The 13,218-nt window shown below is 41.2% G+C and overlaps 1 protein-coding gene across 1 annotated transcript; it reads left to right on the forward strand.

The window, feature by feature from the left end:
* Positions 1-10,195: 10,195 nt before the first annotated feature.
* On the forward strand, positions 10,196-12,890 carry LOC133628467 (endogenous retrovirus group K member 5 Gag polyprotein-like). The gene is made up of 2 exons (XM_062016640.1): positions 10,196-10,679; positions 10,791-12,890. The coding sequence occupies exon 2, from the start codon at positions 10,940-10,942 to the stop codon at positions 12,872-12,874; it is 1,935 nt and encodes a 644-aa protein (XP_061872624.1). The 5' UTR covers positions 10,196-10,679; positions 10,791-10,939; the 3' UTR covers positions 12,875-12,890.
* The last annotated feature ends 328 nt before the right edge of the window (positions 12,891-13,218 follow it).

The following is a 13,218-nucleotide window of genomic DNA, read 5'->3' on the forward strand; positions in this document are numbered from 1 at the left end:
TTCTAACAGCTGTCTTCCCCCTTAGTTCACGTACACGCGCTTCCAGCTTAAAAGTGGGTTCACCATCCCACTTCCTCATATCCTCTCCTTGGCCACGCAAAAAGAGCCAGAGTTCATTTCGCGGTGTACTCCTGCGTCTGGGACTTCCTTTTCCCCTGGTTGGGGCAGTGGATGACTGAATTCTTGAGGCAGATCTGACAGTCAGGCCATCATCCCACACTGATGAGGAGGTGCAGAGGCTCTCTTCATAGTTCTGTAACCAAGAAGATACCCTCTCCACTCTTGGTATGTCCATGTCTGGATGATACACCATTGCCAGGATATTAGAATATGTAGCTGGGGCACTCTGGATCACTTTTCTCAATATGGCCTGTGTACACTGGATATCGTCTGGATCTGTGGAGGCCTCGGCATTATCCAGATCACCATAGATGACTTCCAACACAGCTAATTCCCTTAGATATTGGATCCCTTCATCAGCTCTAGTCCACTTTCCTCGGGCATTTACAAGGTCTTCCTTGAATGGGTATCTTGACCGTACACTTGAGAGGAGTCATTTCCAAAGACTACAAATTGAGGTTTTCTTTCCAATGCCTCTGTCAATTCCCCGGTCCCTAGCAAGAGATCCTAGCTGTTGGGCTTCTCTGCCTTCCAGTTGTTGACTGTCAGCCCCGTTATCCCAGCATCGGAGCAGCCAGGCACCAATCCGCTCACCTGGCTGGCGACTGTAATCTTTTCGCATATCTCTAAGTTCTGTTGAGGTGAGGGACCGAGTAGTTTCCATTTCCTTTTCGATTTCTTTCACTTCTTCTCCTGATCTCCTTACTGAAGGACCAGTTTCTTCTTCTAGCCTTTCCTCTTCCTCCCCTTCTGCCCTTACTAATCGATGATATGGACTTGACCTCCTTATCCACTGCTTCTTTTTCACTACTGGGGCAGCCACTGTGGTTGTTGTTTGGTTCCCTGTCTCAACCATGGTAGTCTCGGGTATAGTTTGAATTTCCACCTCGGCCATAGTTCTCTGAGAGGGCTGGACTGCGACTGACTCAACTATGTTGGTCTCAGGTACCATTTGAGTTTCCATTTCAATCATAGTTCTCTGAGAGGACTGGAATGCAGCTCGGTAGGCAGAGGCTAGGCCCCAGTATAGTGCCTGAACCTGATGGGCCTCATTAGGGTAGGTAAGACACCCTTCTATCAGGTAGCGTGTCAGTAAAGCAGGGTTTTTTATCTGTTCAGATGTAAAATCCCAGGTTACAGGAGGTGATAACCGTCCTAGGAATTTGCCTAAATTCATCCACATACCCTGCCACCCAGGGACTGGCCGCTTCAGGGGGCATTTTAACATGTTTCCATCGCAAATTTGTACTCTCTGATACCCAGATGACTCCAGATTCCACAAGATATATACCAACCATGTTAATTAGTAATATTAAAACTCTCGTATAAGGGTGACTAAGGACCTGGGAAGTCTGTGTAACAAAATTGTCTAGATCAGTCCGAGCTGAGGGGAAAGAGGTGCTTTGCCCCATGGCCTCCACAAGATAGCTCCCACAGCACACTAAATTCATCAGTAACAGAATGAGACTTGCTATTATTATTTGGGCCATCATGTTCCCAGGCCCTTTCATCCTTTTCACAAAATTATATAACCAGTTTAGCAAAGCTATTAAGGTTAAAGCACAGCAGATAGTCAATGTTAGTAGCATCATGTTCCCAAACATTAGAAAGTGTAAGATAAGCTGCATAACAGCAAGGCTCCGTGACCAGCACGGGAACTTTGCACTCATTGGCTTACTGTAATTGCAATGGAGTTAATGTAAAACTGCTATTATCTCGCCCCACGTTGGGCGCCAAAAGGGCTGTGGTAGTTTGAGCCTGGCTGGATGCCAGGTGCCCACCACACCGCTTTATCCCCCACCTCCTCAGCAAGCCAGGGAAGGGGAGAAAATAAGATGGGAGTCTCGTGGGTTGAGATAAAAGCAGTTTAATAAATAAGCAGCAAAGCCGCGCGCGCGGGAAGCAAAGCAAAAGCAGATAAGCTGTTACTCTCTACTTCCCATCAGCAGCGATGTCCGGCCACCTCCCGAGAAGCAGGGCTTCAGTACGCGTAGCGGTTGCTTTGGGAATGCCAGAAATGAATCTCGCCTCCCCTTCCTGCTCCTCTCCCCCAGTTTATATTACTGAGCTGACGTCATATGGTATGGAATATCTCCTTGGTCAGCCTGGGTCAGCTGTCCTGGCCATAGTCCCTCCCAAGATCATGCCCACTCACAGCTATTGGTGAAGGTGGGGGAACGAATGCTGGAGGGACAGCCCTGATGTTGTGCAAGCGGTAGTCATAATATTGATATCAACAGTAAGCACAGCACTGCAGGAGCTGCTGTGGAAAATCACTACCGTCCCTGACCCACTACAGGGAGCCATTAATCCGTTGGTAAAAATATGATCCAATAATGTCTGTACATATGGGTTAGTCAGTCCATATTCCATTATTGCTTTTTGTCCTTTCCTGACTAATTTCCAGTTCAGAGGCACCCACTGTTATTACTGGGAAGACTTGTGGGATTGTTGCAGATACACAGTTATTTTAGTTAACAACTTATCACCACAATAAGTAGTCAGGCACTTGTTAAGCACCTAGTAATAGTTCATCCAATTAGCTAAGCACTTGCAAATAACTCAAACACCCATTGATTATGTAAGTATTCATTTGAATCACATAAGGATCAAACTGCAAGAGTTGCATACCACACCTGATAGGGACCTGTTACCTTAGCTAGAAGACCCTGGTGAATGTATTTGTTAGGTTACCTTAGCTGTTACCTTAGTTGTTACTAAAACAAAGGGACTGATATCTTTTTTTGACCAATCACTGTGATTTTGGAAATTTTGTGTTTGTTGGGAACCAATCAAGGTGAAGGGCTAAATTGATAGATGGACCTTTTATGCATGCTTGTGTTAGCAAATGTGATTCTTTTGTTTGAGCTGTATAAAAACCCTGAAAATGGTAACTAACAAGGAAGCTCGTATGGAGGAGCTATCCCCCCGTGTTTTCCCAGGGCTGCATAATAAAGAAGTGCCTGCTTATCTGCATTCCTGTGTAGATAAGTTTTTTGTGATTGCAGATCCCTCAACAGGATGAAGTCTCCTATTACTGCATCAGGTATGAAACCTCTCCATTTTTTAGCAGGATCTTGCTGCTAAAGTCTTGCTGGGAGTCTCTGACCACAGGTGGAGCTAAAACCTCTACCTCTACTTTGTTGATTAATTCATTCAACTGAGCCAACAGTTGATTAACTGTCACTTTAATTTTTTCTATCAGTTCGTCTATGTGGGCAAAAAACTGTTTTATTTCTTCCCCTTGTTTTGCCAATTTCTGCTGCAAAAAAATTCTACGTTGATCTTCCCCCTCCCCAGACACCGGGGGTGACGGCAGGAGAGGTGGATTACCAGGAGTTAGCGATCTCAGGGAAAGAGGCACATCAGTACAAGTAAGTAGTTCTTTTTCATTAGTAAAGCTCTTTTTCAGGTGCCTCCTCCGACATGGCGGCGGGACGGGATGGGAGGAGTGGGAGGGCATGGCACAGGCCCTTGACTCCCAAGTCAGCAACCCTGTTAACCACACCCACACTGTTTCTGATGTTTTTGGTGGCATTAAGGGTGACCTAGGGGGTTCTGGGGGTGAGCAAAGGGATGAATTTGTTGACAGATCTGCAATCACAAAAAACTTACCAACACAGGAATGCAGATAAGCAGGCAATTCTTTATTATGCAGCACTGGGAAACACAGGGGATAGCTCCTCCAATCCTGCTTCTCATTGTTACAATTTTCAAGGTTTTTATACACTTCAAACAAAGAACTACATTTGCCAACAAAAGCATGCATAAAATGTCCATCTCTTAATTTGCCCTTTACCTTGATTGGTTCCTAACTATTATAAAATTTCCCATATCATAGTGATTGATTAAAAAAGAATATCAGTCTGTTTTAGTAACAGCTAAGGCAACAGCTAAGGTAACCTAACAAATATATATACCAGAGTCTTGTCTGAACAGGTCCCAGGGTCTTGTCTTAACAGGTCCTTATCAGGTGTGGCATGTAACTCTTGCAGTTTGGTCCTTACGTAATTCAAATGGATACTTGCTTAATCAATAGGTGATTGAGCTATTTGCAAGTGCTTAGCTAATTGATTAAACTATTACCAAGTGATTAACAAGTGCTTAACTAGTAATTGTGATGTTAAGTTGTTAACTAAAATCTATCTGTAACATTCCCCCCTTTGAAAGTATTGATAATCACATTCTAATACTTTCACTCTTGTATTTCCCTTGTCTCCATAACAAAACCATCATTGTCATATGGTGGTGGATAGCCTTTGAACTGATAACTGTCTCTTCAAAATGCTGTCAAGACTATTGCTCCATCGTGTTCTTTATATTATTTCTCTTTTGATGCAACGACATACCAAATAGATTGCCAGAACCATTAAAATCAATAGCAGAAGTGTTTCAAACAGTGACTTTACCCAGGATTTTAGGTCCAGGCCCAGTCTCTCAAAAACTTTATCTATCCAGCTTGTGTTCATGTCTTCCCTTTTCTATGTGTGTTTCCTTTTCGATGTTATCTAGTTGATCTAAATTGTGTTCTACATCTGTGGTAACATTTGGAATGTGTATGCAACAATGCTCTACTCTGTCTTTTAGGAAGCCACACATCCCATGTTCTTTTAGCAACAGCATGTCCAGAGTCATTCTATTTTGTAACGCCATTCTAGAGGTAGCCTGTAATTGTAAATTCAGTTGTTTAAATCCCTTTCTTGTCACATTTGACAATTGTTCAACCTGTCCAGTCAATCAATACAGCCACTCTCTATTTCAGTAGGATGCTATAGGATTTAAGAGAGATTCCAGTGCCCAGCCAATTTTTACTCCAGTACCTGGATCATTCCAATCATCATCATCTAATTTTGATCATTTCGCTCGTGCCAAATGGAAACTCTCTAAACTACCCTTAAAGGGAGATTTTTTTCCAAATTGGGCATAATGTAGGCCATCCTAAGGTTATTTGTTTGACTTTTCCATCTACTGGCAGGTGAGATGTCCATGTGCCATTACTCATAGCCCAGACCAAATGTCCTGGGCTTGGAATCATATATCTTTGGCAGCTAACTCTCCAGAGGCTGGTCACATTTAAGTTGTTCTTCAGTCCTCTGCATAAACAACCACTCTTCAAAGCTATTGCCAATTGGGGCACACGCTGAACTGCTTGACTCACTGTGTTGCAATTGTATATTTGTATATTGTATATTTTTTCTCCTTTTCTCTTGTCAAAATACCTCTATCTAATACTAAACCTTCTTACTGAAAATTCAAGTCCAGTCCATTCAAAACACCAAGATGTCAGCCATGTATCTAAATTGTAAATTTACACTAACACCCCAAACTGAATTCCATTCCTCCTCCCTGTTTGCTCTCTTGTTAACCTGTTCACATTCTCATTTCATAGTCATTCAAGACACATTCCTTGTTCATCATACCTGCACCACTCAACATCTCCAAATCTTCCTATGGCGGTAAAATGAAAGTTTAACAATTTATAACAACCTACTCTATTACTGGGGGTTATCCGTTGCTTTCTAATGTAATCTAGCCTTGCCAGCCTATCGCTGATTTTTGTTTACAGTGTGCAGCCTCATTTTTCTTAATAGTATTCATGGTTAAGATTCCCCAAGGAATGGACTGTCCTACTGCCTGTGGTATAGGTAGACAAGCAGTAATTTGGGAGACATTTTGCAAATGTGCAAATTCCTTAATTAATCCTATTACCAGATTTTTCTCCTGAGTTTTTCCTGGTATTGAAATTACCTGTTCCAAGTCTATTTCTGTTTGGACTGGAGTCTGGGCCTGAACATTCAGTACGAATCGATTCAACCATCCAATTTTGATATGTTTCCACCATCATAGACTGAAAAACCAACAAAAACAAAAACTTAGTCACATTTCAGAGTTAACTTCAATATCTCAAGAACTCCTAAAACTCTTCCACTTCAATGGGCTTGATGGTGCTTTTTCATTCGAGTGTAGTGGATCCAGGCATCTGATTCGGTAATCTTGATTGCAGTGAAGGTGGTCAGCAACACCTTGTATGGTCCATTCCACCCTTCTTGCAGAGGTTCTTTGTTCCAAGTCTTTATGTAGACATAATCTCCAGGCAGGATGTTGTGTACTGGGTTTTCCAAAGTCAGTGACCGATTCCACACTACTGCACTTCGGAGTCTGTTTAGAGTTTTTCCAAGAGAAAGCAAATATTTATATACATCTTGTTTTCTCATTATATGCATGTTTGGATTGGGTTCAGGAACCTCATAGAGCTTTACATACATTATTTCATAAGGACTTACTGACATTCCACTTTGAGGTTTCACTCTTATTTGTACCAATGCAGGTAGAAGTGTCTGAGGCCATTTAACTTTGGTCTCCTGAGAAATTTTTAGGGTCGGATTAATTCTTTCCACTTTTCCACTTAATTGCGCCCACCAAGGAGCATGTAAATCCCAGAAAATTCCTAGGACTTTGCTTACCTCTTGTACCACATTGGCCACGGAATGTGGTCCTCTGTCTGAAGATATTCCAAAGAGAACTCCAAATCTTGGAATAATTTCTTGTAGGAGCTATGTAACTGTTTCCTTAGCTTCATTGGTGCGCAGGGAAAGACTTCTGGCCATCCTGAAAAGGTGTCAACCCAAACCAACACATATTTATATCCATTGCATTTAGGTAATTCTGTAAAATCAATTTGCCAATAATCTCCTGGTTCTACTCCAGTTTTTATTTTGCCCCTCTGTACCCTCTTTTGTCCTTATGGATTGTTCTTTAAACAAATTTCACATTTTGCCATTACTGATTTGGCCATTTCCAACATTCGTACTGATATTATATTTCTTTTCAGAAGCTGAGTCATAGCTTCTGCACCCCAGTGACACTCCCTATGCTTTGTTTGAAAAATCTCTCTCATGATTAAGGGAAGAAATACTATCTGACCTATACTTCCACCATCCTTCTGAATTTTTCTCTGCATTTAGTAACTTAGCCAATTTCTCATCCTCCCCTGAATATTTTGGTGGCTCCTTAGGAAGCGCTACTGTTCTGGTGGGAATGATTGCCATTTGTGAGACTGTGTATTGTGCTATTTTCCTAGCAGTCTGATCTGCTAATCTGTTTCCATCAATTATCTTTGAGTTCCCTGTCTGATGTGCTTTACAGTGCATGCATGATTCCCACTTGAACTGGTTCCTGCACTGCTGCTAGCAGTTGTAAGATTTCCTTTTGATGCTTAATGTTTGTTCCCTGGGAGGACAGTAGTCCTCTTTCTTTCCACAGGGAGCCATGGACATGGACTACTCCAAAAGCATATTTTGAATCAGTCCAAATACTAACTTGTTTTCCTTTACTTACTTCCAAAGCACATGTCACTGCAATCAGTTCTGTCTTCTGTGCAGAAGTTTTACTTGGCAACGCATTTGCTTCTATTATTGTGTTTTCGGTTGTTACCGCATATCCTGCATGGCGAGTTCCATTCACGATGAAGCTGCTGCCACCTGTGAACAGTTCCCATTCAGGATTCTTGAGAGGATCATTCTTCAGGTCCTCTCTGCTGGAATATGTATGTTCAATAGTTGCAACGCAGTCATGTTGTTGCTCTTCCTGTGAAGTACTCAGAAACCCTGCAGGATTTAGAAGGTTAGTTGTTTTCAACACTACATCATCCTGCTCAGTGAGAATTACCTGGTATTTCATCATTTGGCTCAGGGATAACCAATGTCCCCCCTTTTGCTCCAAGACTTTGGTTACCACATGTGGGACATAGACTGTAATAGTCCTTCCCAAGGTCAGCTTTCTTTCTTCTTGGATCAGTGTGACAGTTGTAGCTACTGCTCGTAGGCAATACGGTCATCCCCTGATCACAAAGTCCAGTTGTTTGGAAAAATATCCCACCGGTCTCTTCCAGCTTCCCAGTCTTTGTGTCAGAACTCCTAAAGCCAAATGCTGTCGTTCATGAACAAATAACTGAAAGTCTTTGGTTAAATCTGGCAAGTCTAAGGCTGGGGCTGTCATCAAAGCAAATTTAAGCTTCCTGTTGTTCTTTTCCCCATGTAAAAGGGGTAGATTTTTGGGGTTCATATAATGGTTTGGCTATAAGACCATAATCCATGATCCAGAGCCTACACCATCCCGTCATTCCCAAAAATGCACAGTGCGTGGTTCCGGAATAGCACAAATCACTTCCTTTTGATTTGTCCCCAGCCTCCGTTCTCCTTTTGAAATTTCGAGGCCCAAATATATCACTGTTTGGCATGCTATTTGAGCTTTTTCTTTTGATAACTTGTACCCATTTAGTCCCAAAACATTTAAAAGTTCAATGGTTACATATATGCAGGCTGACCTTTCCATTGTGGCGATTAAGATGTCATCCACATATTGGAGAAGCAGATGCTCTGGTCTTGGTGTCACTGTCTTGGTGTCATTAGTCCAAAGTTCCAGTTCTTTTGCTAGTTGTCTTCCAAAGATAGTTGGGCTGTTCTTGAATCCTTGGGGTAGCCGTGTCCACGTTAACTGTACCTTGCGTCCTGTTTGGGGGCTTTCCCACTCAAAAGCAAATAGTTTACAACTTGCCTTTTCCAGAGGGATACAGAAGAAAGCATCTTTTAAATAAAGCACTGTAAACCACTGATAATTTTCTCTCAGAGCTGTGAGTAAAGTATACAAATTTGCTACAACTAGATGTATATCTTTCACAATCTGATTTATCGGTCTTAAATCCTGAACCAACCTATATTCTCCATTTGGTTTCTGTACTGGTAAAATAGGTGTGTTATACTCTGACTCACATTCTTCTAGAATTTGATATTTCAGAAATTTGTCAGTTAGTATTTTTAATCCTCTTTTTTGCCTCAGGTTTTATTGGGTATTGTCTCACCCTGACTGATTTTGCTTTTTCTTTTATTTCAGTTTTTACTGGTTGTACCAATTTTGATTTTCCTGGAATCTCAGTTTCCCACACTATTGGGATTACTGCATCATTCACCTCTGGAGGTAATTATAATACCTGTTTTTTTTATTTTATCATCAATATTTGTCCTGTCTTTGATTCAGGCATTTTTAGTAACGTGTCTCCATTTTAAAAGACAATGTGTGCATTTAATTTAGACAGTAAGTCTCTCTCCATCAGGTGTATCGAACATTCTGGAACATTCAAAAATTCATTTGTTATAATTTTGTTTCCAAATTCTAAATTTAAGAGTTGCAGGAATGGCCGATTTTCCTCTTTCCCTGTGGCTCCCACAATATTTGCTGTTATGGTTCCTATTGCTCCTCTACATGTATTTAAAACTGAATACATTGCTCCTGTGTTTATATTGGGTTCGATTCTCTGGTTTTTTTGGTTTTTTGGGTTTTTTTTTTTTCCTTTCTCAGTTTATCTGGATCCTTTTTATAGGAGCCAGTTGATTGTTTTGTTTTGGTTTTTTTTCTCAGAGAATTAAATCTGAAAGTGAGTGTTGCCGCTACCGGCAACACCACCAGGTCTCCCACACGGATCACTCAGCCCCCCCGCTGAGGGGACAAAGATCACCACACACTCAGCATGGATGATACTTTATCCAAACCCTTGTTTACACCATGTGCCTTTATCTGCTAGCACCAGCACCTCCTCTCCCTCCACCCCGTGCCCACCTCTTCTGTACCCTCCACCTCTCGCATTACAACCCGAGATCTTCTGGACGCCTACTACATCTCCCCCTCCCTATGCTTGATGACTCCAGTGTCCTGTGGCACGGGCTGATATGTAATGTGTCTACCCAGGACACGTGCTAGCTGAGCTGATAAAAAAAATTGGTATTGTGTGAATACTTAGACTAATCATCAGTAGATATTCAACAAACATATTAAATATACATACAAATCGTTGTGGAATATTTAGTTGATTCCGACTCTCAGAAAGTTGCTAGGTACAATTAAGTACTATTAAATCACTTCTGAGTAGTGAAATAGGTCTAAAAATAGAAGCAGTGAGTGAAGACATCACATTCAATAGCTCTATAAAATTAACACTTCATATAGAATTTTATAATAGGGCAAGAAGTTGATGGACTGTGTCCAACAGAATTGCATTTCCACGAATGCCTCTGTGATGAGACCAATCTGCCTGAAAGGGTAGAATGGCCCTCGAAAGGATTTGCCTGGTAAGGGTTAATCTTTTCTAAGGAAGCCTGCCTGAAAGGGTTGGCTCCTTAAACAAAGCCCCTAACTTAAGCAAAAACATCCTGTATACACAACAATGATAACGACACCAGATGTCTTGTAGCCACGGAACATATATCACAAAAATGTAGTAAACAGTACCATAAATTTTGTAGATAACATTTGATTGATTTGTAGCATATAGAAAATATACGTACTCATATTGTTTGTTAACCTATACTGATGACCTTTGCGATATGTACTGACTATAAAAAGAGCATAAGAAGAAGCAATAAACTGTCACTTGCTCAAAGAGCAGTGGTCCGCCTGTCCTTCATCGTCCTGGAAAGAGCTGGTCTCTGACAAATGGTGCCGAAACCCGGGAAACTCGGTTGCCTTTGACCAGGGTGAGCTGCCTCCGAATCAACAGAACCGCGGTAAGGAAAAGGGGAAATAAAGGGGGGCAGAACTACTAGGAAGGTGTAAAATATAAGAAAGTAAAAATTTATCTCAGTAAAATAAAAACAAAAATCCCTTTTTTGTCTTAGATTTTCCGTTGACCAAGTCTGAGACTAAGTCTGGATCCAGCCGCACCTAAGCCCTTTCTATAAGGTGTCTTAGAAAGCAAGGGGGTCCAAACTGAACCTCGTGACTCAACGGTAGGGCTCCCTCATATTCAGCATTTACAATTTAAAATATGGGACATGTACATAGTACGGAAAGACAGCTGTTTGTAGCTATGGTCAAGACATTGTTAAAAAGTCGAAATATATCTGTAACCACCAAGCAAGTGGGTGGATTTTTAGAATTTATAGACACTGTGTGTCCTTGGTTTCCGAATAAAGGCACTATTAACTTGGAAACCTGGAATAAGGTTGGTGAAAACATTAAAGGCTATTATGCTGCTAACGGCCCTGATAAGATCCCTATAGATGCTTTTCCTTTATGGATTTTAATTAAAGAATGTTTACAAGGTGATACTGAATATGATAAATGGCAACGACAAACACGTCCTCGATCTCGTTCAGCGGATTCAGGTTTAAAACCTTCTGCTCTTACTAATCCCGATTCACAACCCTCTGCTCCACCTGAATATCCATCAATAATCAATAATGAACAAAAAGATATTCAGGAATCTAAATTTAAAAATCCCTTTCTTATGTACTCAAATACGGGAGGTAAAAAATGCCGACCGTTAAAACAAAGCAAGAGCGCCTTGAGACCTATAGAATTATCTGAAGAATTATCCTCCGATGAGGAAGCTGAATTAGAAAAAGAAGCTGCTCAGTATCATAATGAAGATGATCAAGTGTTTGTTAATACGCCTTTTAAATTGAAGAAACAGCAAACACTTTTAAAAAAGGAACCTGTTGTTTTACCAGCAATAGAAGCTGATAGACGTCCGCCCCCTCCTGACATATACCATCAAATATCACCTCACTCACCCTTACAGTTATCATTGCTACAAGCTAAACAACAAGGTGAAGATGTGAGTGGGTTTTCAAAAATATTGCATGCTTATCCTATAACATATGCTCCTCACCCTACTCAAGCCAATGTTAGAATTGCTACATATACATCCATTACATTTAAGAATCTTAAAGAATTGAAAACAGCTGCTGCTCAATATGGTGCAACTGCACCATATACTATTGCTATTTTAGAGACCATTGCAGCTGAAGTTCTTCCCCCATGGGACTGGAAAGGCTTAGCTAAAGCTACCTTAACGGGAGGAGAATATTTGTTATGGCTTACAGATTTTATGGATTCCTGTTATGATTATTCTCAAAAACCACACTTTCGCCAACAAGGAATTACTCATGAAATGTTAGCTGGCACAGGACCGCATGTTGATCTGGCACAACAATTAACTTACCCTGCTGCGACATATGATGCCATTCGAGAAATTGGTTTGAAAGCCTGGAAAGGGCTACCTAGACATGGAACGTCTAGGGAAGAATTAACTAAAGTCCGACAGGGACCAGATGAACCTTATCATGATTTTGTATCTCGTTTGTTACAAACTTCATCTAGGCTCATACAAGACACCGATTCAGCTATGATTTTAGTTAAGGAATTAGCTTTTGAAAATGCTAATAATATCTGTCAATCCATATTAAGACCTTGGAAAAATAAATCAACATTAAATGACTATATCAGATTATGTTCTGATGTTAGCTCTGGATATATTCAAGGCATAGTCACTGCCGCAGCACAACAGGGCAAACCTGTTGAGCAAGTTTTAGCTGCAATGCAATTTAAGAAAAACAGAAGGGTTGCAGGCCCTCCTGGTAGCTGTTTTCATTGCGGACAAATGGGGCATCAAGTACGTCAATGTCCTAATAAAAAGATTCCAAGTAATAATGGAAAAAATCCAGGTTTATGCCCAAAATGCAAAAAGGGTAATCATTGGGCTAATGAATGCCGATCTAAATATGATAAGAACGGCAATTCCTTACAGTCAGGAAACTTCTCAATGGGCTTGCCCCGGGCCCACCCAAACAAACAGGGGATGTATCCTGTGCAGGTGCAAACCTCAGAGCACCAGCTAAACAATCCATTTCACAACTCCACCGAGCCACCAGTCATAGTGCCGGACTGGACCTGTGTTCCTCCTCCCACTTCGTATTAACACCTGAAATGGGGGCACAAGCTATCCCAACAGGGATATATGGCCCATTACCTGCGGGAACATGCGGTTTGGTATTGGGACGAAGTAGTCTGAGCATGAAAGGATTGCGAGTTATACCAGGACTAATTGATTGTGATTATGAAGGAGAGTTAAAAGTTATGTTACAATCTGAAACTTCTGTCTTTAATCTACCTGCAGGAACAAAGATTGCACAGTTGCTTTTAATTCCTTATGTTTCATCTATAGGAAAAGCTGATTCCCCCATTCGGGGAACAGGCGGTTTTGGATCTACTGACGTTTATCTTTTACAGCCCATCAATCATCAGAGACCTGAACTTCAGTTA

Source organism: Colius striatus, chromosome W, assembly GCF_028858725.1.
Source record: "Colius striatus isolate bColStr4 chromosome W, bColStr4.1.hap1, whole genome shotgun sequence".
Lineage (NCBI taxonomy): Eukaryota > Metazoa > Chordata > Aves > Coliiformes > Coliidae > Colius > Colius striatus.

Excerpts from the sequence above, each read along its gene's own strand:
- LOC133628467 (XM_062016640.1), top strand. The coding sequence starts at position 10,940 with ATGGGACATGTACATAGTACGGAAAGACAGCTGTTTGTAGCTATGGTC.